Source organism: Trichomycterus rosablanca, chromosome 2 (assembly GCF_030014385.1).
Source record: "Trichomycterus rosablanca isolate fTriRos1 chromosome 2, fTriRos1.hap1, whole genome shotgun sequence".
Lineage (NCBI taxonomy): Eukaryota > Metazoa > Chordata > Actinopteri > Siluriformes > Trichomycteridae > Trichomycterus > Trichomycterus rosablanca.
In genome coordinates, this window is record NC_085989.1 from 59562062 (window position 1) to 59586535 (window position 24474).

At 39.8% G+C, this 24474-nt stretch overlaps 1 protein-coding gene across 1 annotated transcript in view; it reads left to right on the plus strand.

The window, feature by feature from the left end:
- Nucleotides 1-24474, plus strand: part of LOC134335862 (zinc finger protein 271-like) — a 49497-nt gene that overhangs the window by 22948 nt on the left and 2075 nt on the right. Inside the window, exon 6 of the mRNA XM_063018474.1 lies at nt 13373-14243. Coding sequence (XP_062874544.1) covers nt 13373-14243 — 871 coding nt within the window. The remainder of the gene's footprint in view (nt 1-13372; nt 14244-24474) is intronic.

Here is a 24474-nt window from a genome sequence, read left to right on the forward strand (position 1 = left end):
ATGCCATGGTCTGGGGCTGCATGAGTGCAGCAGGTGTTGGGGAGTTACATTTCATTGAGGGACACATGAACTCCAATATGTACTGTGAAATACTGAAGCAGAGCATGATCCCCTCCCTCCAGAAACTGGGTCGCAGGGCAGTGTTCCAGCATGATAATGACCCCAAACACACCTCTAAGACGACCACTGCTTTATTGAAGAGGCTGAGGGTAAAGGTGATGGACTGGCCAAGCATGTCTCTAGACCTAAACCCAATAGAACATCTTTGGGGCATCCTCAAGCGGAAGGTGCAGGAGCGCAAAGTCTCGAATATCCGCCAGCTCCGTGATGTCGTCATGGAGGAGTGGAAAAGCATTCCAGTGGCAACCTGTGAAGCTCTGGTAAACTCCATGCCCAGGAGAGTTAAGGCAGTTCTGGGAAATAATGGTGGCCACACAAACTTCAGGAACTTTCACTAAGGGGTGTACTCACTTTTGTTGCCGGTGGTTTAGACATTAATGGCTGTATATTGAGTTATTTTGAGGGAAGAATAAATTTACACTGTTATATAAGCTGCACACAGACTACTTTTCATTGTGTCAAAGTGTCATTTTGTCAGTGTTGTCCCATGAAAAGATATACTTAAATATCTGCAGAAATGTGAGGGGTGTACTCACTTTTGTGATACACTGTACCTTACCTGTCTGTCTGTCTATCTACCTAGCTACCAGTGGCGAACGGGAGGGAGAGAGAGAGAGAACTTGATGAAGTTTTACATTGCCCTTTACATAGGCAGACATTACACGCTGGAAAGGTGAGGAAAATGAGTGAGAGGAGACATAGTAAAGTTTGGACATGAGGAGCCCTTTTTACAGAGAAGTTCAGACCCACTGAACTGGTGGGAGACCAAGTATTCAGTCTACCAACATCTTATACATGTGATGGCACATAGACTGTAATGTAGCAACATCTGCCCCCTCAGAGAAAATCTTAAAAAAAAAAAAAAACAGGGCAGATGAAAACAGAAGGAGAAACAGGATCTTCACTAAAGACTTACAAATACTGTAACCTGGATGCTGCTTTTTTTTTGTTTGTTTTGCACATTTTTATTTATATTTTGTTGAGTGATGCTTTGTTGATGTGTTCTTTTGCTCTAGATGCAAATTTAAAAGTAATATACACAATCAGACCTTTTTGTCTAATTGAGATGGGTCTTTGTTTTTGTATTTTATCATTTATTGTTGTAGCACTCTGTTCCATGTTGAGTATATAAATAAAGCAATTTAAATAATAAACATTTGATACAATGTTTTTACATTAGTAATTAATTTTACATGTAATTTGGTAATAAATTAATTTAAGGAACAAAAAAATCTAAGGAGCCACTTGGGAGCCGAAAGAGCCGGCTCTTTTTAGTGAGCCGAGCCAAAAGAACCGGCTCTCTAAAAAGAGCCGGAATTCCCATCACTAGCGTCCAGACCCGCCCACAGCTCCATTCACCCCCAGAGATGCTCAGCGTCCGGGGGCGGGAAAAAATCGTGGCATTTATCCAATGACCGGCAAGTTTCGAAAACCCTCCCATGCAGCCCCATAGAAGTGAAGAGACGCTCAGCTTCTGCGGGTAAATGCATTGACGCTCCGGGAACGTATGAGTTAAGTTCACAAAATCGAGTCGATTTGTGATAAGTAGCTGATTCTGAACGAACTCGTCTTCAAGATGAACGTGCTCTAACGCATTTGTAGTCAATGAAATGTTAACACAACTGTACATATTTCACCATTTAATTTTTTACATTTTAGGGGAAGCTGAGCTTCCCTTGCAGTCTTAGAGAAATCGCCACGAGTATCTACTTACCTACCTACCTACCTGTCTGTCTGTCTACCTACCTGTCTGTCTATCTACCTACCTGTCTGTCTGTCTACCTACCTATCCGTCTGTCTATCTAGCTACCTACCTACCTACCTACTTACCTACCTACCTACCTATATACCTTCCTGTTTGTCTGTCTACCTACCTGTCTGTCTATCTATCTACCTGTTTGTCTATCTATCTACCTGTCTGTCTGTCTACCTACCTGTCTGTCTCTTCTGCAAATCAGGGTCCTTGCACAGCGCATGAAGACCCACCCACCCACATATAGTCCGGTCCCCCACCCTGCAGGCACTGCCAATTATGCCCGCCAGATGGCGCCCAGCCAACCGGTGGCAACACCTCGAACCGGGAGGTTCAGAAACTCGGTGCTGGTGCATCAGCGGAATATCCCGCTGCGCCACCTGGGCGCCTCCAGAGTTCTTTTGGTGGAAAAGTGCTATCAGAATTTCATGATAAAGTGAACATTTCACGACTGGGAAAATTAATGTGACCCCGTACAACCTTTGTATGAACCCCCGGCCAGGGCGTGGCTGTGCTATGATTGGAAGTTGTGACAGTAGTTCGCTAGCACATTAGACTGCTGCACCATCCGAGCGTCCATGTTTTTATTACTTAATTACATTTAATACATTAGAAAATAATGAAATCTGACAACGTTTTATCATTTAATAATTAACATTTTATTAAATTAACGACTATTTATAAATGTTGTACAGCAGAAAAAATTTTAAGAAGTTTTAACTTACACCGATCAGCCATAACATTTAAACCACCTCCTTGTTTCTACACTCACTGTCCAGTTTATCAGCTCCACTTACCATATAGAAACACTTTGTAGTTCTACAATTACTGACTGTAGTCCATCTGTTTCTCTACATGCTTTGTTACCCTATTTCATGCTGTTCTTCAATGGTCAGGACCACCACAGAGCAGGTATTATTTAGGTGGTGGATCATTCTCAGCACTGCAGTGACACTGACATGGTGGTGGTGTGTTAGTGTGTGTTGTGCTGGTATGAGTGGATCAGACACAGCAGCGCTGCTGGAGTTTTGAAACACCTCACTGTCACTGCTGGACTGAGAATCGTCCACTATCTATATATATACACTATATATTCAGCCAACAGCGCCCCGTGGGCAGCGTCCTGTGCCCACTGATGAAGGTCTAGAAGATGACCGACTCAAACAGCAGCAATAGATGAGCGATCGTCTCTGACTTTACATCTACAAGGTGGACCAACTAGGTAGGAGTGTCTAATAGAGTGGACAGTGAGTGGACACAACATGTCTGATCCACTCATACCAGCGCAACACACACTAACACACCACCACCATGTCAGTGTCACTGCAGTGCTGAGAATGATCCACCACCTAAATAATACCTGCTCTGTGGGGGTCCTAACAAAGCATGTTGAGAAACAGATGGACTGCAGTCAGTAATTGTAGAACTACAAAGTGCTTCTATGTGGTAAGTGGAGCTGATAAAATGGACAGTGAGTGTAGAAACAAGGAGGTGGTTATAATGTTATGCCTGATCGGTGTATATTAACTATAAATCGGGGTGTATAAAGTTTAGGGACAGTCTGGTTCTGTTTTCTTTATCGTGTAAAACTTACATTTACTAAAACTTTACATTTTTTTGGTATTTTCTGTTTATTCATTTCCCCCCAACTTTTCTCCATATTTAGTCATATCCAGTTCCCTGACCGAGGGCCGTAACTAACACACGCCCTGTGCAGTGCTGACCGCTTTCTTTTACCTGCACCAGGCTGGTTCAAACCACAGTCTCATCCAAGCAACCCCAACCTTTTTTGAACGTTTTTAGGATTATTATAATATTTTCATAAAATCACATGAATTGTTTTTCTTTACATAAAGTAATAAATTTGCTCCGAATCCTTCTAATCAGCTTGAATATTAATTGATTAAAAGATTTAAATGTTAATTTTTCACTTGTGGAACACCTCTCCACCTGGTTGCTCCCTCCATTTTAGTGTGATGTTCAGTTCCATCCCATGCTCCTTCAGTTTCTGCAGGATCTGAGGAACAGAAGATGATTAGGACGATGAACTGATGTGATGTGTTGAGTATAAAGATGGTAGAAGAACTGAATCCAGCAGCAGATGATGGTTACAGTACAGCCTGAGGATCAGAGCTTGATGGACACTGAGGTTCTTGCTGCTGGAATAATGAGGAACTGAACATTATCAGTAGAATCTTGTAGAGAGTGAGACCCACCTTCTCCAGGAGAGCTGCCTTTACTGCAGGATCGTTCATGTTCTGATCCGACTGAACCCTGATGTTCAGGATCTGGATCTGACCTGTTATAACTGTTCACACACACAAACACACACAAATTAAACTGAAATTATTAAAAATAATTTAAATGAATCTAAATATGAGACTGAACAGAACTTGAACTCACTTCTATAACAGAAGGAAGGTTTGATTTGTGAGCACCGAGCATCAGCAGCCTGAAAATTAGATAAACAACCACAATCTTCATACGCGTTTTTATTATCAGGTTGTCCAGACTTCCAGGTGATGTTGGCAGGGTTGGTCTGATCTGACCACTTCCAGGTGATCCTGGACAGACCGATCCAGGTCCACTCAGAGATCATTCCAGCTACAATAGAGTTTTCAGTTGAATCTCTTGAGCTGGCCAGGTCGGTGTGATACAGCCTGCAGTAACGCTGAGCCTCAAACCTGGACTTTAAGGTGGAGATGTAGACGTACCTGCTGCTCCCAGAGTTCCTCTCTGTCAGATTTAAACACACAGTAAAATATTTACTGTACATCATTTCCACGGGTGTGGTTCCGGTTCCGGTTCTGTTCAGTTCTGTTACATGAACACCAAACAACTTTCTGAACATCTAAACTCTGGTCAAAGACGCCAGCGTAGTTGATGAATGTGTTGTACCAGGGCCTCCTGATGTCTCGTTTGTTATTAGGATTAGGGTGCTATCGTGCTGCAGTACATGGCGACGTCACATTACAGCAAGAATGTGGAGTTTGCATGTTCTCCCTGCGTCCACGTGGCTTTCCTCCGGGCGCCGAGGTTCAGGGTGGTTCAGGGTTTCCTCCCACAAGTACATGCAGTCAGGCCAGTTGGAGCTACAAAAATAACCCTAAACAGGTGTGTGTGTGTGTGTGTGTGTGTGTGTGTTCCCTGTGAGGTCTGTTCACTGTAGCGCTAGTTTGACTGGTCTGTCAGACCAGGGGTTTGAACCTGTGCTGTGAGGAGTACCTGTCCAGGGGGGCGTGGCATTATGAGATTAGATGTTTTTTTTACTTCTGAAACTGAAGCAATTTATTTTTCACCCATAAGAGACGTATTTGATTCACTCACGTCTAACGTTGTACGGCTCAGTCTGGAAATAGAAGCGTTGGTCAGTGAAATGTAAAAATAGAGATATTCGTCTGACGTCAGAATAGGGCCAAAAGTATCGAGAACCAAAACACAGATTATGATCTTTAAAAAGCAGATTTTAAGAACCAGAACACAGATTATGGTTTCACTTTGTATTTTACATTTATAAATAGTTTTTTACTTTTCGCTGAGCTTTTCCTCAGTCACGCTTCTCTCAGTCTCACTTTCAGTTTTGAAAGTTTCTCGCTTCCGCTGGTTTTTTCTACTCGGCTCATTTACGCTTCTCTCAGCCTCTCTCAGCTCAACATTTTTTCCTGGGTAAGAGTTTTGGCCCTGTTTTTATGGGTGGGCGGGATCTCGTCAGTCATTGGCCGCTGGAGATAAGCCCCGCTCACCGAGTACATCCTACAGACGACCTTCGTCTCCCTGATCCAGCCTGAAAAAGTTCCGACTCCTCTGAAGGAGACGATGTGTCTGAATCTTCATTTAGCGAGCAGAAATGACAAGAAACGGGTTTTAACAACTTTGTGATCTCGTAAACTTTAGAGGCGACTGTAAATCACCTCTTACCAGCTGCTCTCCACATCTGGAGGAGAGATGGAAATGACCCACACGAAAAAGGGGAGCAATAACGAATGCTAACAAACCAAAAATAACACAGACACGATGTAGTCAGGCATTCAACCGTTAAGGTACTTGGTGAGCGGGGCTTATTTCCAGCAGCCAATGAGTGACGAGATCCCCCCCACCTGTCAAAATAGGGCCAAAACTCTTACTGGAGAAAACTGTAGAGCTGAGAGAGGCTAAGAAAAGTGTAAATGAGCCGAGTACAAACAACAGTGAGACTGAGAGAAGCGTGATTGAGAAAAAGCGAAAAGCAAAAAATTTTACTATTTATAAATGTAAAATACAAAGTGGACCCAACATCTGCTTCTTAATTATTAAAATCTGCTTTATAATTATTAAAATCTGCTTTTTAATTATTAAAATCTGCTTTTTAATTATTAAAATCTGCTTTATAATTATGAAAATCTGCTTTTTGAATATTAAAATCTGCTTTTTGAATATTAAAATCTGCTTTTTAATTATTAAAATCTGCTTTTTAATTATTAAAATCTGCTTTATAATTATGAAAATCTGCTTTTTGAATATTAAAATCTGCTTTTTAATTATTAAAATCTGCTTTTTAATTATGAAAATCTGCTTTATAATTATGAAAATCTGCTTTTTGAATATTAAAATCCACTTTTTGAATATTAAAATCTGCTTTTTAAATATAAAAATCTGCTTTGTGAATATTAAAATCTGCTTTTTGAATATTCAAATCTGCTTTTTGAATATTAAAATCTGCTTTTTAAATATCAAAATCTGCTTTCTGAATATTAAAATCTGCTTTTTGAATATTAAAATCTGCTTTTTGAATATTAAAATCAGCTTTTTGAATATTAAAATCTGCTTTTTGAATATTAAAATCTGCTTTATAATTATGAAAATCTGCTTTTTGAATATTAAAATCTGCTTTTTAATTATTAAAATCTGCTTTTTAAATATAAAAATCTGCTTTTTGAATATTAAAATCTGCTTTTTTAATATTAAAATCAGCTTTTTGAATATTAAAATCTGCTTTTTAAATATCAAAATCTGCTTTTTGAATATTAAAATCTGCTTTTTATTTATTAAAATCTGCTTTTTAATTATTAAAATCTGCTTTTTAAATATCAAAATCTGCTTTTTGAATATCAAAATCTGCTAAGGTATGGATTATATTGACAATTTTAATTTATTCTGGGGGCGCAGAGAATTTTTTTTACCCAGATGGCACCCACCTAAGCAAGACTGGAGTAAAGGCACTAAAGGACAACCTCCATTTTGCTCTTCGCCACCCATCTGCTTCTTGGACTGACTCGACACAATACGTGCATCCTCAACCTCCCTCACCTGCCTTCAACCATGAAGGACCATCAAACATACAATCCCCATCACTGGAGAACACGGCTCAGGCTGAGTTTCTGACTCTTGACGAAAGCTATTACGACCTTCATCATCAGGCAGTGACACAGCAGTCAACAGCAGAGACATCACAGTCATCCTCCAACTTCTCTCTCTCAACAACATCGCCTCCACATATGGATTTCAGAGAGAAAATGGAGAAACTGGTGTGTGTTGGGACTAAATTCTCACACTCCATCTCAGGCAGTCCACAGGTTTCACCCAAAAAGCACAGGGCACCCCTTCCCCCCTGTCCACAGCCCCCTCCCCGTTCTCTGAGGCCACTTCAGCACCGTCAGCAGCAGCCTTGTACTTCATCTCCTCTGGCTGTACAGAGTTCAGAATGTTCAGCGAGCGCTACTGATAGCGGCTTCAGAATACAAAACAATGATAACTCGTTGTGATGTGTTCAGGGTCCTTGCTATAGCAGATATGATACTGACAACAGTTTGGAGAGTAAGCTTGGACCCAGTATGCCTGAAATGTTTTCTATTCCTGTGTTGATTAGAAATAGAAAGAATAGAACGCATTCAGCATACCAAGTCAACCAGTCTAACCTCTTACCTGTACCACGACAACCTCGGGCTGCCCCAGGGGCTCCTGTGGTTCCTTAAAAGCTAGCTCTGCTTAATGTTAGATCTCTAGCCAACAAATCATTTTTAGTGAATGACATAATTCTATCCTACAGTTTAGATTTTCTGTTTCTAACTGAAACATGGTTAGCAGAAGGCAGCAGTGCCACTGTTCTTAATGAAACAGCACCAGCAAACTTCAGTTCTATGAATGTGTGTGGAAGTGGTAGGAAAGGTGGAGGAGTAGCTGCCTTATTTAAAGATATGTATTCCAGTGCAAAGAGACTGTACTTGGCAATTTTATGTCTTTTGAATACCTCTGTTTTATTTTGCAGGGTACTCCCAAAATTTTATTTTTAACCATTTATAAACCTCCAAGATACTCTGCACATTTTATAGTTGAACTTGCTGAACTACTGTCAGTTATCTCCACTGAGTACAGCTTCTTCATCATAACTGGGGATTTTAACATCCACTTAGATAATAACAAGGACAATAACACCAAAGAACTTTTTGGACTTTTTGACAATTGCAACATGTGAAAGGGCCTACACATACTCGAGGGCACACTCTGGATCTAGTTATTTCTAAAGGTCTTAACATTTCCTCTGTTATGGTCAAGGACTTGGCCCTCTCTGATCATTTTTGTGTCTTCTTTGAAATGCTGATCACTCCAGATGCTCAAACTAGCTCTGTTTCTGTTAAGAAAAGGTGCATAAATAAAAGTACTAGTTCTTAGTTTATGGAGGCCATAGCTATATCACCAACTTTAATTGCAGAGTCAGTTGATGAACTCCTGGATAACTTTAATGTGAAAATATTGACGGTCATGGATGTGGTTGCCCCGGTAAAAGTCATGAAAACGTTGAGCAAACAGAAAGCACCATGGCGTAACACAATGATGGTAATAGCTCTGAAAAGAGAATGCAGGAGAGCTGAACGTAAGTGGAGGAAAACTAAACTTCAAATCCACTATGATCTCTATAAGCAAAGCCTTTGTAGTTTTAACTCGGAGTTATGCAGGGCTAGACAGCTGCACTTCTCTAAGATCATTAACAGGAACATCAACAACACCCGCACTCTATTCAACGTGGTCGACAAGCTTACAAATCCTCCAAAACGGATCACGCCAGAACTTCTGTCCACAGAGAAATGTAATGAATTTGCTCATTTCTTCTGTGAAAAAATCAAAACTATTAGACTGACCATCAACGCCACTCAGTCAAACGATGAAACCATGCTGCCCCTACAGACACCTAAAAATAACATGACTATTATGTCACAATTTAATACAATAGACCAAAAAACTCTGGAGAAAACAGTTCAGCATCTTAAATCATCGACATGTTGTCTCGACATACTGCCATCTTTTTTAATCATCATTATCATTTTGAAAACTATTTTTAACTAATTTTTAACTGTAAAAACTGATTTGCAACAAATAGTTAATGGCTCACTAGAATCAGGCGTTTTCTCAAAGTCACTGAAAACAGCTGCCATTAAGCCACTCCTAAAAAAGAGAACTCTGGATGCGTCTGTGTTAAACAACTACAGGCCGATCTCAAATCTTCCTTTCATAGCTAAGATCATTGAGAAAGTTGTTTACAATCAAGTCAGCAGTTTTTTGAATTCCAGTGGTTATTTTGACAAATTTCAGTCAGGCTTTCGAGCTCACCACAGCACTGAAACGGCTCTCATAAAAGTGTTAAATGATCTACGGCTGAATACTGACTCGGGTAAAATATCAGTTCTGGTTTTACTGGATCTTAGTGCTGCCTTTGACACTGTAGATCAGGGGTCCTCAAACTTTTTAACCAAAGGGCCAGATTACTGTTCATCAGTGTTTCGGGGGGCCGGACCGCAGGTGAAATAGTAAACACACCCAAAAAAAGCTATTTACTATGTATACTGGATGTATTGTCTGTGCTTTGTATAATTGTAGTTCATAATGATAATGAAGAAATTTTATTTATTTTAATAATTTCCATTATCCTTCCTCATACAGTGTTAACTTAAAAAATCAGTGTGAACTGTGAGCCTGCTTTTGCCTGACGAGACAGTAAGCGTCAGGTTCCATATTTGTTACTGCCAGTCATAATAGCTAATAAATGTTGATCAGTGAGTCTGGATCTGGTTGGAGATTTAAGGTGTTTCAACTTCGAAAAAGTCTGCTCACAGATGTAGATGCTCCCGAAAATGGTAGTTACTCTGAGTGCATGTTTTATTGAGATCGGGGAGCAATGGAAAGAGAAGCATAAAAATTAAACAATGTGCTTGAGTTTTGATTTTGGATGCATAAATGTGTTGATCTCCGGGAGCAGGTCGTTAAAACATTTCAAAACTCGCCCCAACTCAGCCAGCGGATCTCAGTACAGCACAGAATTCCTGAAACTGCCTGTAGTTAAGAGCATTAGCTTTAATGAAATTAACACAGGACACAAGGATTTTCATAACGAAATCCCACTTAACTGCTTTGCAACACAGTTCAGTGGCTGCGGTCGCTCATCTCTCTATTGATGCGCCAATCACTCCCCTCATGCTTGGAGCGCCACCCGTTGGATCGCTGCTGTATAATCTACTAAAACTCCGGGTGGCCAATTTTTGTTTCCTCTGTTAGTTTTTCCCCCGTTATAATACTGTGAGTTCGAAGATGAACAGTGGCATGTATTGCTGCTGTGGTTAAAGGGGCCGGTCAAATTAAAGCATCGGGCCGTAGTTTGATGACCCCTGCTGTAGATCATAGAATATTGCTGGATAGGTTGGAAAACTGGGTTGGACTTTCCGGAACAGTCCTTAATTGGTTCAAGTCTTATTTAGAAGACCGGAGTTACTTCGTCACTATTGGCAGCTGTGAATCTGACAGGGTGGCTATGACATGTGGAATCCCCCAGGGATCAGTTCTCGGACCTCTTCTGTTCAATCTTTATATGCTGCCATTAGGCCAAATGCTACAGGCTAACAACATTGATTACCATAGTTATGCAGATGACACACAGATATATCTGGCTCTCTCACCAGATGATTACAGCCCAATAGATTCACTGTGTCAGTGTCTGGAGGACATCAATAACTGGATGAGCCCGAATTTTTTACAGTTAAATAAGAAGAAAACAGAGATTGTTGTGTTTGGCAGCAAAGAAAAGAGGACCAGTGTCAGTGAACACCTCAGTTCCCGGGCTCTAAATACCAAAGACCCGAAATCTTGGCGTTCTAATAGACTCAGATCTCACATTCACCAGCCATATAAAAACCATCACCAAAACAGCCTTCTACCATCTTAGAAATATAGCCAAAATCAAGGGTCTAGTGTGCCAACAAGACCTAGAGAAGCTGATCCATGCTTTTATCTCCAGTAGGGTGGACTATTGTAATGGTCTCTTAACTGGACTTCCCAAAAGACCATTAAACAGTTCGAGCTCATTCAGAACGCTGCTGCTAGAGTTTTAACTAAGACGAAGAGAACTGAGCACATCACTCCAGTTCTAAAATCTCTACACTGGTTTCCAGTTAGTTACAGAATAGAATTTAAAGTGCTGCTACTGGTCTATAAATCACTGAATGGGTTCGGCCCAGAATACATCTCAGAAATGTTTAGAGAATATAAACCCAGTAGATCTCTTAGATCCATGGACTCAGGTCAGCTAGTTGAGCCCAGAGTCCAAACTAAACATGGTGAAGCAGCATTTAGCTGTCGGGCTGCATATAACTGGAACAGACTGCCAGGAGATATTAGATGTTCCTTAAATGTAGAAATGTTTAAATCCAGGTTAAAAACTTTTCTTTTTTCTTGTGCCTATGATTGAGCTCAAGATTTTTGCTATTACCCTCATTTTACCATATTTCTTTTAGTTCTTCATGCTCTTCTAAATTGTAGGGTATATTTTACTATATTTTCTTTTAGTTTTCATGTTCTTAATTGCTTATCTCTCTTGTTTGAATTTCATGTTGTCTTAATTGTAACTAAATGTTTGCAAGTAGTCTTTCTGAGGTTCTAGATCTCAGGAATGTTTTAATGCTTTTAATTAATTTTTTCCTTGTAAAGCACTTTGAATTGCCACTGTGTATGAAAGGTGCTATACAAATAAACTTGCCTTGCCTTACAGTACAGTATGGTACAGTGTGGTACAGTACAGTATGGTACAGTACAGTGTGGTTAGTATTGGAGTCACTAATCAGTAGAAATAACAATAGAATGTGGATAGTGGGATTAGAACCTGTACTGTACTGTCCTATGGAGAAGTGCTGCTACACTCCAGTCTGGATTAAAGTCGTATCTATTTCTGGTAACCAAACTCACAACCTTCAGTTTCCTCCAGTTGTTGAGTTTCTTCTTCTTATATTGATGGAATTTCAGGTGAAGTAACTTTAATCCCTGCGGAACTCGTCCCTTCTGTGGAGCTGCTCTTCTCAGAGGACCAACAGTGTGGAGGTTTCCAGATGAAGCCTGTGAAGAAGGAAGAAGCTGAAGATAAAGATGAACTCAGTAAGATATTTGTATTGAATAGAATCAGAGGCACCTGGGATGAAGCATCATACAGTGAAAGCTTGTATTGTGCTCATGCAGATCAGTGTGAGCAGGAAATGATGAATGCAGGATGAATCACGTTACAGGACTTTAGCATCGGATCTCAGTTTAACATTTACTAACAATCTTTATTATTTATAATGTTATAAATGTATTTTATTATTTATAATGTTATAAATGTAGTTTATTATTTATAATGTTATAAATGTATTTTATTATTTATAATGTTATAAATGTATTTTATTATTTATAATGTTATAAATGTATTTTATTATTTATAATGTTATAAATGTATTTTATTATTTATAATGTTATAAATGTGTTTTATTATTTATAATGTTATAAATGTATTTTATTATTTATAATGTTATAAATGTATTTTATTATTTATGATGTTATAAATGTATTTTATTATTTATAATGTTATAAATGTATTTTATTATTTATAATGTTATAAATGTATTTTATTATTTATAATGTTATAAATGTATTTTATTATTTATAATTTTATAAATGTGTTTTATTATTTATAATGTTATAAATGTATTTTATTATTTATAATGTTATAAATGTATTTTATTATTTATGATGTTATAAATGTGTTTTATTATTTATAATGTTATAAATGTGTTTTATTATTTATAATGTTATAAATGTATTTTATTATTTATAATGTTATAAATGTATTTGATTATTTATAATGTTATAAATGTATTTGATTATTTATAATGTTATAAATGTATTTGATTATTTATAATGTTATAAATGTATTTTATTATTTATAATGTTATAAATGTATTTTATTATTTATAATGTTATAAATGTATTTTATTATTTTCTGCTTCAGAACTGAACAAGGATTTCTCCTGCTCCTCGTGTCCACGTTCCTCTACAACCCAAAATCACCTCCACAATCACATCAAGAGCTGCAACCATGATAAATATGATGATGCGCTGGTGAAGATTAAGACTGAACATGAGGATCTGACGCCCACCAGAAGCTCCAGTAATCAGCAAACGTCCTCTGGTACTGTCAGCATTAACACCTCTCTCAGTCCCACACAGGAAGAAGGAAACGTCTGCTCACAGTGTGGGAAGAGCTTCAGATTCCAGAGTGCTCTTAAAATACACCAGCGCATTCACACTGGAGAGAAACCCTATCAGTGCATAGAGTGTGGGAAGAGCTTTATTACACTGAGCAATCTCAAAGTACACCAGCGCATTCACACTGGAGAAAAACCCTATCAGTGCTCACAGTGTGGGAAAAGTTTTAATCAACATAGAAATTTCAGAACACACCAGCGCATTCACACTGGAGAGAAACCATATCAGTGCTCACAGTGTGGAAAGAGTTTCAATACACAGAGTCATCTTAAAAGACACCAGCGCATTCACACTGGTGAAAAAACGTATCAGTGCTCACAGTGTGGAAAGAGTTTCAATACACAGGTTAATCTTGAAACACACCAGCGCATTCACAATGGAGAGAAACCATATCAGTGCTCACAGTGTGGAACGGGTTTTAATAATCAGAGTGCTCTTAAAAGACACCAGCACATTCACACTGGAGATAAACCGTATCTGTGCTCACAGTGTGGAAAGAGTTTTATTCAACAGAGTCATCTCAAAATACACCAGCGCATTCACACTGGAGAGAAACCGTATCAGTGTTCGGAGTGTGGAAAAATATTTACTCATCAGAGTTCTCTAAAAAAACACCAGCACATTCACACTGGAGAGAAACCGTATCAGTGCCCACAGTGTGGGAAGAGTTTTAATCAACAGAGTTCTCTAAAAACACACCAGCGCATTCATACTGGAGAGAAACCATATCAGTGCTCGGATTGTGGGAAGTGTTTTAATCGACAGAGTCATCTTAAAAAACACCAGCACATTCACAGCCGAGAGAAACCGTATCGATCTCTAAAAATCACCAGTGTGGGGCAATGCCTTTCCAACTCATGAGTTTGAATCTCAGCTCTGCTATCAGCTAGTGAGGCGCCTATACAGAAAATAATCGGCTCGTCCGGGGAGGGAGGGTCGAAGTTCGCTTAACTGCTGCACTCATGGTCTCTTCTGGCTGGTTGATGGTGCCTGTACAGAGACGGGGGATGATGGGGGTCGGTGAGTGACTCTCTGTGTGTGATACAGATCCACATATGAACTCGTCTTGTACCTGTGAAAGAAAACGATCAGGTAGAATGTAGAACGTTTTGTGATCACAATGATTTTTATCATGTTGTTTTTTATATTAAATTTACATCAGTAATGCTGCGGGTGTAGAGGGGATTCATATGATTGTAATGGTAATAAATCAGTATGATTATTATTTTTAATAAATGATTATTTAATGATACGTTGTATTTTATAATAGAAAATGATTTGCTGTTATTAGTATCACTTCTCTATAAATGTGGTTATGAAACAGTTGTGGTGGTGAAATTTAACACTCAAATACACCTGAGCCATAAATAATAAAAACATCACAAATCCAGTCCAGTCGCTGCACTGGTCAAGTCAACATAAACCTTTTAGCTCTTTTAATATTTGCCAGAGTTTTGTTTTACAGAGATTCTTTTCCTCAGAATTATGAAGTCGAAACTTAATATTTTTAGTAGCTAGCTACATTAAAGTAGAAAGCAAGGATGGTCGGGTGTTACGCCTTTGGTTGCAGTTACCAAACTGGAGGTATTGTGGGCTGCTCATTTCGTCGTAACCAAATAACCTGTTAATAAATAAAAAATAAAAAAATTTTTAATTATCTATTATTTCCCACTTTTTCCCCCCAATTTTTTATTCCTATTCTAGTCATGTCCAGTTACCCTGATTGTGTCCTCTATACTGATTCGACCCTTTTGCCGCTGACTGAGGACGCCACTCAACTGACTTGCGCCCCCTTCCGGCACGCAATCAGTACAGCCTGCATTTTTCACCCGCACGAGCCGAGTTCATACACTGAGAGACATTGCGCACGGAGGATCACACCCCCCTCAATGTTATTCCTCAGCCCTGTGCAGGCGCCGTCAGTCAACCAGCAGGGGCTGCAGTCGTACCAGTTATGAGGACCTATGATCCGACTCTGCCCCTAACCCTGAACAACAGCCAAACGTTGTTCATACTGCCGCCCAGCCCAGTTGGAAAGGCAGAGCTGAGTTTCGATACGATGCATCTAGAAACCCAACTCTGGTGCGCTAGCGTACTTTACCGCTGTGCCACCTGAGCAGCAATAAATTACATTTTTAATTGTTTTTTAAAATGTTATATTTGCAAATTACACAACTGGAACAAAAGAAAAAGAAAACAGAAGCTGGTGATGAGCTGGATTTTTCAGCATGGACGTAGGTTACAGTGCAGTCCTTTATCTAATACTCACTGAGACGTGATGGAGCTTTCCCTTCTGTTCATAGCTTGCTTTAACAAGCCCTACAAGATGACCTGCACTGAGGCTCCACATGACCAGACTGAAAGTGCTTTTCACCTCTTTTAATACTCTTGTAAAAGGAGGACAAACCACAAAGCGATACGACCACCACAGTACGCCTTGCTTTGGTGTAGTTCAGTGACGTCTAATTAATGCGCAGTAGCATTAGCGTTCGTGTAGCATTATAAGTATTACGACCCTTTAACGACCTCGTCATTCAGAGGATCTGGTGATGTTCAGGAGGAAAATGTACACAGGACAAAACGTACAGGGTTCTGAACATGTTTATTTAGCACAGGATGCGTTAGAGCCGATTTTTTTGAAAACCCCGTTCATTTTTGCCATTGAAAATCGGGCTTAGACCCGGTTCTCCAAATATGGGCAGAACGAGGACTACAGAATGACGCACGACTTCAGTGGTCTATAGAGGTGATACAGAGGTGTTCGGTAGGCAGGGGTGATTTAATGCATGGGCTTATCTGGGCTTCAGCCCAGGGGCCCCGAATAATTGAGGGCCCCGGATTGGCTGTTTTATTTTTTATTTATTTTGTTAGTTATTTTGGTTAATAAGAACGGGGAAGCTTACAAACCAATGATTTTGTAAATCATTTACACGTTATTCATATTTCTGACTGTTGATTGGCCAGATAAACTCTTAACGAACTGCTGTAATTCTGATTGGTGGTTTCAGCCCAGCCAATCAGAATGCAGCACCAGGTTTATACATGTGTGTTCGGATGTTCTGCAGTTAGTTTTGTATATGAGTCTCACCTTGTGGTTCCAGCATGGAAGTTCGGGTTCTGGAACTAGGCTCATTGAAGTCCTGACTAAACAGTTAGCTGTCGTGTGCCTTTATTCCCACACCTCCACCACCGCACAGCAAAAGACCTGTAGCATCCCCACCGGACAGCGGCTAGGTGAGCCGACGCTCTACAGTAGCAAGTGGCTAATGCTAGCGGTAAAGTGCCGCGATAGTGAAAGTAAAAACACGACAATATTTTCGTTAAGTAAAATAAATATATATATATATATATATATATATATATATACAGTGTATCACAAAAGTGAGTACACCCCTCACATTTCTGCAGATATTTAAGTATATCTTTTCATGGGACAACACTGACAAAATGACACTTTGACACAATGAAAAGTAGTCTGTGTGCAGCTTATATAACAGTGTAAATTTATTCTTCCCTCAAAATAACTCAATATACAGCCATTAATGTCTAAACCACCGGCAACAAAAGTGAGTACACCCCTTAGTGAAAGTTCCTGAAGTGTCAATATTTTGTGTGGCCATCATTATTTCCCAGAACTGCCTTAACTCTCCTGGGCATGGAGTTTACCAGAGCTTCACAGGTTGCCACTGGAATGCTTTTCCACTCCTCCATGACGACATCACGGAGCTGGCGGATATTCGAGACTTTGCGCTCCTCCACCTTCCGCTTGAGGATGCCCCAAAGATTTTCTACTGGGTTTAGGTCTGGAGACATGCTTGGCCAGTCCATCACCTTTACCCTCAGCCTCTTCAATAAAGCAGTGGTCGTCTTAGAGGTGTGTTTGGGGTCATTATCATGCTGGAACACTGCCCTGCGACCCAGTTTCCGGAGGGAGGGGATCATGCTCTGCTTCAGTATTTCACAGTACATATTGGAGTTCATGTGTCCCTCAATGAAATGTAACTCCCCAACACCTGCTGCACTCATGCAGCCCCAGACCATGGCATTCCCACCACCATGCTTGACTGTAGGCATGACACACTTATCTTTGTACTCCTCACCTGATTGCCGCCACACATGCTTGAGACCATCTGAACCAAACAAATTAATCTTGGTCTCATCAGACCATAGGACATGGTTCCAGTAATCCATGTCCTTTGTTGACATGTCTTCAGCAAACTGTTTGCAGGCTTTCTTGTGTAGAGACTTCAGAAGAGGCTTCCTTCTGAGGTGACAGCCATGCAGACCAATTTGATGTAGTGTGCGGCGTATGGTCTGAGCACTGACAGGCTGACCCCCCACCTTTTCAATCTCTGCAGCAATGCTGACAGCACTCCTGCGCCTATCTTTCAAAGACAGCAGTTGGATGTGACGCTGAGCACGTGCACTCAGCTTCTTTGGACGACCAACGCGAGGTCTGTTCTGAGTGGACCCTGCTCTTTTAAAACGCTGGATGATCTTGGCCACTGTGCTGCAGCCCAGTTTCAGGGTGTTGGCAATCTTCTTGTAGCCTTGGCCATCTTCATGTAGCGCAACAATTCGTCTTTTAGGATCCTCAGAGAGTTCTTTGCCATGAGGTGCCATGTTGGAACTTTCAGTGACCAGTATGAGAGAGTGTGAGAGCTGTACTACTAAATTGAACACACCTGCTCCCTATGCACACCTGAGACCTAGTAACACTAACAAATCACATGACATTTTGGAGGGAAAATGACAAGCAGTGCTCAATTTGGACATTTAGGGGTGTAGTCTCTTAGGGGTGTACTCACTTTTGTTGCCGGTGGTTTAGACATTAATGGCTGTATATTGAGTTATTTTGAGGGAAGAATAAATTTACACTGTTATATAAGCTGCACACAGACTACTTTTCATTGTGTCAAAGTGTCATTTTGTCAGTGTTGTCCCATGAAAAGATATACTTAAATATCTGCAGAAATGTCAGGGGTGTACTCACTTTTGTGATACACTGTATATATATATATATAGAGAGAGAGAGAGAGAGAGAGAGAGAGAGAGAGAGAGAGAGAGAGAGAGGACGGCTCAAAAAAATTTTTTGCACTGCGGCCCATGAGCTCCTAGTTACGCCACTGAACTCTGTTGTCTTGCGTTGTGTACTGATTTTATGAAAACTATACGTGGGGGCCCACAACCAGCCGTAGCCCCTGGGCCCACAGGCAGGTTAAATCGCCTCTGTCGGTAGGTACAGGGTTAGGAACAGAAATGGGATGCAAAAAGGATTGACATTGCTGTAGTGAACCCACATTTTAAGTCGAATCATGAACACAGAATGACCAGAGATGCTCCGGATTAGCAAGAAGGAAGTGGCGGCAGCTATAAAGAGAATGGAGAGTGGAAAGGCGGTCGGCCCACAAGACGAGGCGTGGAAATGTTCAGGAGAGACGACAGTGGAGCTTTTAACTAGATTGTTTAACAAAATCTTGTAAGAATGTGACAGGACGCCTGATTAACAGGTTAGAGGTGTAAGAAGTTGCTATAAATGAAATAAATCTGATCTGTAGATCATGTGAACAACAGCGATTCATCCTCCAGTGGAGCAGGTGAGTATTGCAGCTCTTCAGCTCCTTCACAACCAGACAGCAAACTCGAGAAGAAGAAGCAGCTGAACCCGGTGCTGTGTTTGGTTTAAAGTGAATCATCTGTAAGTAGGATGTTTATTTATTTATTACACTTTAATTGTAACTACATTCTAATTAATAATAAAACTAGAGTTCATAATAGAACATCACTGTGAGGATTTGAGGAGCTTTAACTCTTCTCATATAAACACACAAACTGCTAGCTGCTGCGCTAACTGTTAGCATCACACATGATTCAGTACTGATGAACCGATTCATTTGAACAGGTCCAGCAAAATGAATCAATTGATCGGAATTTCGTTTTTTATTATTTTATTATTAAGTATTACTTATGTACTGAAACACATCCAGGTCTTTTAGCTTTGTTTACAGGTTATTCCTGTAGTTTTATCGAAACTCATCGAGTTAAGAAAAGATTTGATCCCCATGTGGGACAGACGAGTGTTACAATAGCTGTAATACTGATAGAGTTAATAACATAGAGTAGAATTAAATAGAAATATTGACTATATCAGGGGAATTCAACTAAAATTTAAAGAGTCCAGTTAGAGAAAATGTCTTGGAGCAAAGATCCGAAAGATCATAATGTCTGACTATTTAGTGTGAGATATACAGTATATATATATATAAGTAGCCTAGTAGTTGTATTAACATCTGCATGTAATCAATACCTGACTGTTAAATCAAATGTGTGTTTGTTTATTAGGATTTTAACATCATGTTTTACACTTTGGTTACATTCATGACAGGAACGGTACATGGTCATGGACATTTTAGTATCTCTAATTCACCTCACTTGCACGTTTTTGCACTGTTGGAGGAAACCGGAGCACCCGGAGGAAACCCACGCATGCACGGGGAGAACATGCAAACTCCACACAGAAAGGACCCGGACCGCCCCACCTGGACCTTCTTGCTGTGAGGCGACAGTGCTGCCCACTTAGCCACCGTGCCGCCCTCAGATCAAATGAATTCACTACTATTCAAAAACGTTTTGACAATATTTATTGTCACGTAACATAGAACTGAACATATGTGTAGGACTGTCGATATGTATGACGTCCTCTCATTTACTAAATGAAAGTCAGGTTGCATTTCAAAATGAGAGAAAATAACATGAGTGCTCCCCGTGGGAAATAAGAACAGAAACGAGTCTCTCCATTCTGGATTAAATGCTCTATTTTCACTGTCTTTCTTTTTTTGGAGAGCGACATTTGTTCCTTATTTTTTTATTTTTTTTCAGAATCTAGCAGATGCTTTTATCCAAAGCAACTTATGGTACCGTGACAGTATACAGTCTAAGCAATTGAGGGTTAGGGGCCTTGCTCAGGGGCCCAACAGTGTCAGCCTGGCGGTGGTGGGGCTTGAACCAGCAACCTTCTGATTACTAGTCCAGTATCTTAACCACTAGGCCACATCTGTCCCCTATTTTTCTCTCCCTTTCTGTCTCACCCGTCTTTTTCTCAACTTTCTCCGGTGCAGTCGTCTGTATCTCTTTGTTTTCTCTACATTTGCCGTCTTTCTTTTTCTTTCTACCATCTTTTCATGTGGAACTCGTCTCTGACTCTCTCATCTGTCTGCACTGTAGAGTCGCAGTGTTAACCGCCTGGAATGCACAGACTTGATTGGCTGAGTGGTGTCACGTGGGAACTCGCATGCAGTTGGTCTGTGCGTTTTCTCATCCACTAAAGCACTACCGTAAAGACTACAAAAGTAAAATGGTTAAAATAGAAGCGCCTCGTCAGGTTTTAAATCATAACCTTCTGTTTTGGCTGTAGGTCCGGGTCCGTATGGGACGGCTTCTGGGTCTGGACCGCGGTCTGCCTGTTAGTGACCTTTGGACTATATAATTCAGTTACTATTATACAGCAATATGACAAATTGCAACTATATAGCAATATATACTGTATATACGTATATATATATATATATATATACATACAATTATGCACATTTGTTATTCATACTTACATTTATGACAATTAGTTGATGCGTTTATCAAGCAATTAACTTTTAAGGACAACAGTGGCAGCATAAAAAAGGTGACTCTAGAACCAGTGACCTTCCGATACTAGACCAGTACCTTAACCACTGAGCTACCACTGACCCTGAGTTGTTTAGCTTTGTTCTCAGTTATTTAATTCCTCACTTCAGGATCCTTTCTTCTGACACCACATTCATGTTTACATCTACAACCCCAATAAAAAACCTGACACAAGTCAAACAAGTTATTGTTACATCACACTGGGATGAGAACCACTTTTTGAGACGATCAGTTTTTAAGTAAACAGAGGCAGCTCCACAAAGACACTGTTTTACTAGTAACAAACCATGGATTTTAAAGAAATAATCATTAATCATTATTAATATTTGAAAAAAAAAAGAATAATAGGAATGCAAATATCATCAGAGTAAAACACAATTCTACAAAGGCCGGCAACAAGATAAAGCTGAAGTTAGAGTAAAACCACTGAAAAGGTTTGAGATTGTTTGAGGATCATCACCAGCTCCCATCATCCAGAAAAAAATGGTTGAGGGGAATTTATATAGGACCAACAAACTGTTTTAACAGGATTGAGTGCAGGTAGCAGCTTATCAACATCCAGCTTAGTAAATGTAGAACCTCTTTAATACACCAGGCAAAGTTTATTTATAAAGCATCTTTCACACACTGGCTTTACAAGTTAGCTTTGTCATTTTTGGGAGTCCAGTTAGGAGACCAAATTATTTTTGACAAAGTAGATCCAACCTTGCAGGTGTAAACTGAACCATTTCCAAACTCTATAATATTGTTATGGTCAGTGGTATCAAAAGAAAGCACTGAGATTGAAAAGTAGTGGAGGAGATATTTTGTGAAAGGGGGAAATATGACATCAGAATGAAGTAAATGTGTTAGAAATTAAATAGTTCTTCTAAGCAAATGGGGGCTTTCCAAGCATCAAATAATGGAAACTGAGGATTTCTGAGCTAGTACTGCACGGTTCTCCTAAACACTTTGCCAAAACTGGATCATTTGTATTTAAAATATGATCTGGCAAATCCAGTTAAACAGTCTAAAAGAATTTCCCCTACAAGGAGAAATAAAGTTTATCTATCTGTTTGTTTATCAGATGTTTAATAATGCAGTCAGCAGAAGAGGGACACGTCACTCCTGTGGTTCTACAACATGAAGGATTACAGAAGAAACTAATAAAAGAAGAAGAAGATGATGATGATTTTTATTGTAAGTAAATGTGGAGCTTTATGTCACTTTTCCACCAGACTGTGGTACAGTGTGGTACAGTGTGGTACAGTACAGTGTGGTACAGTACAGTGAGGTACAGTATGGTACAGTACAGTGTGGTACAGTATGGTACAGTACAGTGTGGTACAGTACAGTATGGTACAGTACAGTGTGGTTAGTACAGTATGGTACAGTACAGTGTGGTTAGTATTAAAATCACTAATCAGTAGAAATAGAACCTGTACTGTATCGTACTGTCCTGTGCTGATACACTCCAGTCTGGATTGAAGTTTTAATCTAACTAGGATTTATTTGTGATTGGAAAATCAAACCCACAACCTCCAGTTTCCTCTAGTTGTTGAGTTTCTTCTTCAAATATTGATGGAATTTCAGATGAAGGATCCATAATCCCTGTGGAACTCGTCACCTCTGAGGATGAACAGTGTGGAGGTTTCCAGATGAACCCTGTGAGAAAGGAAGAACCTGAAGATAAAGATGAACTCAGTAAGATATAACAACTTTATTTGTGTCTATCACTAATCCCACCACCACCAACCCCTCTGTGAATCAGGAACCTCTGTCAGATACGTCCTCTATGAAAACCAAAACAATAAACTACAACAGAATTAACTTCTAAAATACAGACACACCTCGGGCCAGAGAGGTCGGCAGCCTGTTGCAACATCTCTCTCCTACTGTTTTATGGTTGTTTAGTATTTAACTGTCTTGTACTGTGTTACTGTGACGCTTTTCAGTTGTAGTGCTTCTGTGTTTATTTTTTTGAAATATGACCACTTACATTTGCGACAAGCTACTGTGATACAGGCGTGTCTCCTCTGCTCACATACATGAGGAGATGTGTAGACAGAGTAAATGTACGGGAGAGGATTGAGAAGGACAGGAAAATCAAACCTTACCTTCTTATGGTTATTTTTGGGGATGTGAGGTATCTCACTAACAAAGTGGATGAACTATCAGCTCTGGTGAACAAGCAGCAGGTCTGGAGAGAGTTTAGTCTCGTGTGCTCCATGGAAACATGGCTGCATGAGAATGTACCGGCTAGTCTAACTGAACTAGCTGGATTCTCGCAAGTATGAGCAGACAGAGTGAAACAAAACTCAGTTTGTGTCGACGTCCCCAATCCTCAGGGATCCGTATGTGTCAGTTTGCTTTACACGTCCACTTCCGAATGCCCTTCATCTCGGGTTGTAAACTTACAATCCAAGAAGGCTAAACTGTAGTTTCTTGCATCCTCCCCTGTAGTGTTAAATGTTGGGAAAAGATGTTAGCAGTTCATTATACAGGGTGAGTCAAAAGTCTCAGGACACTCTTTTATTTCAGAAACGAAAGGGAAAATGACATATCTGAATACCCCAGCAAGTAATGGGTGAGGGGGCCTACAGCTCTGTGTTCAGCACCAGGGACAACACACTGAACACGTCAACTAGCTGTGCATCACAGGGAACGGTCCTGCTTGTTGTTGCAACTTTCTGTGTTGATAACTTTTGAACCACAAGAGATATTGCAAATCTTGTCAAAATCAAGTCTTCTTTGATATGCTACATGACCACCTTCCCATTAGAAAAACTTGCCCTTGATCCAAGGCAGCTGCCTGTGTAGGCAGTAAGACAGTGAGGCAGCTCACTAGGTTATCGAACACACCCCTAGTCTAGGGCTGCACTGATCCGATACTCTGTATCCGATATTGGCCTGGATTGGATATCGGAAGAAAAAAAAAAAAACATGTGATCCGATCCGATACTGTTGCTTAATCTGGTCCCAGCTTGGAGATCTCTCACATCCTCAACCATTAATCCATTAGTGTTATGAATTAAAACAAACTGCACCGTTTCCTGTTTAGCCACAGACGTTAAAATCTTTAAAATCCAGCAGGTTTTAATCATCTAAAAACGTGATGGAACTTTAACGGAAATTCTCATGCTGTAAAGCGAGAGTACATTAGCATCGGATCTCAGTTTAACATTTACTAACAATCTTTATTATTTATAATGTTATAAATGTATTTTATTATTTATAATGTTATAAATGTATTTTATTATTTATAATGTTATAAATGTATTTGATTATTTTCTGCTTCAGAACTGAACAAGGATTTCTCCTGCTCCTCGTGTCCACGTTCCTCTACAACCCAAAATCACCTCCACAATCACATCAAGAGCTGCAACCATGATAAAGATGATGCG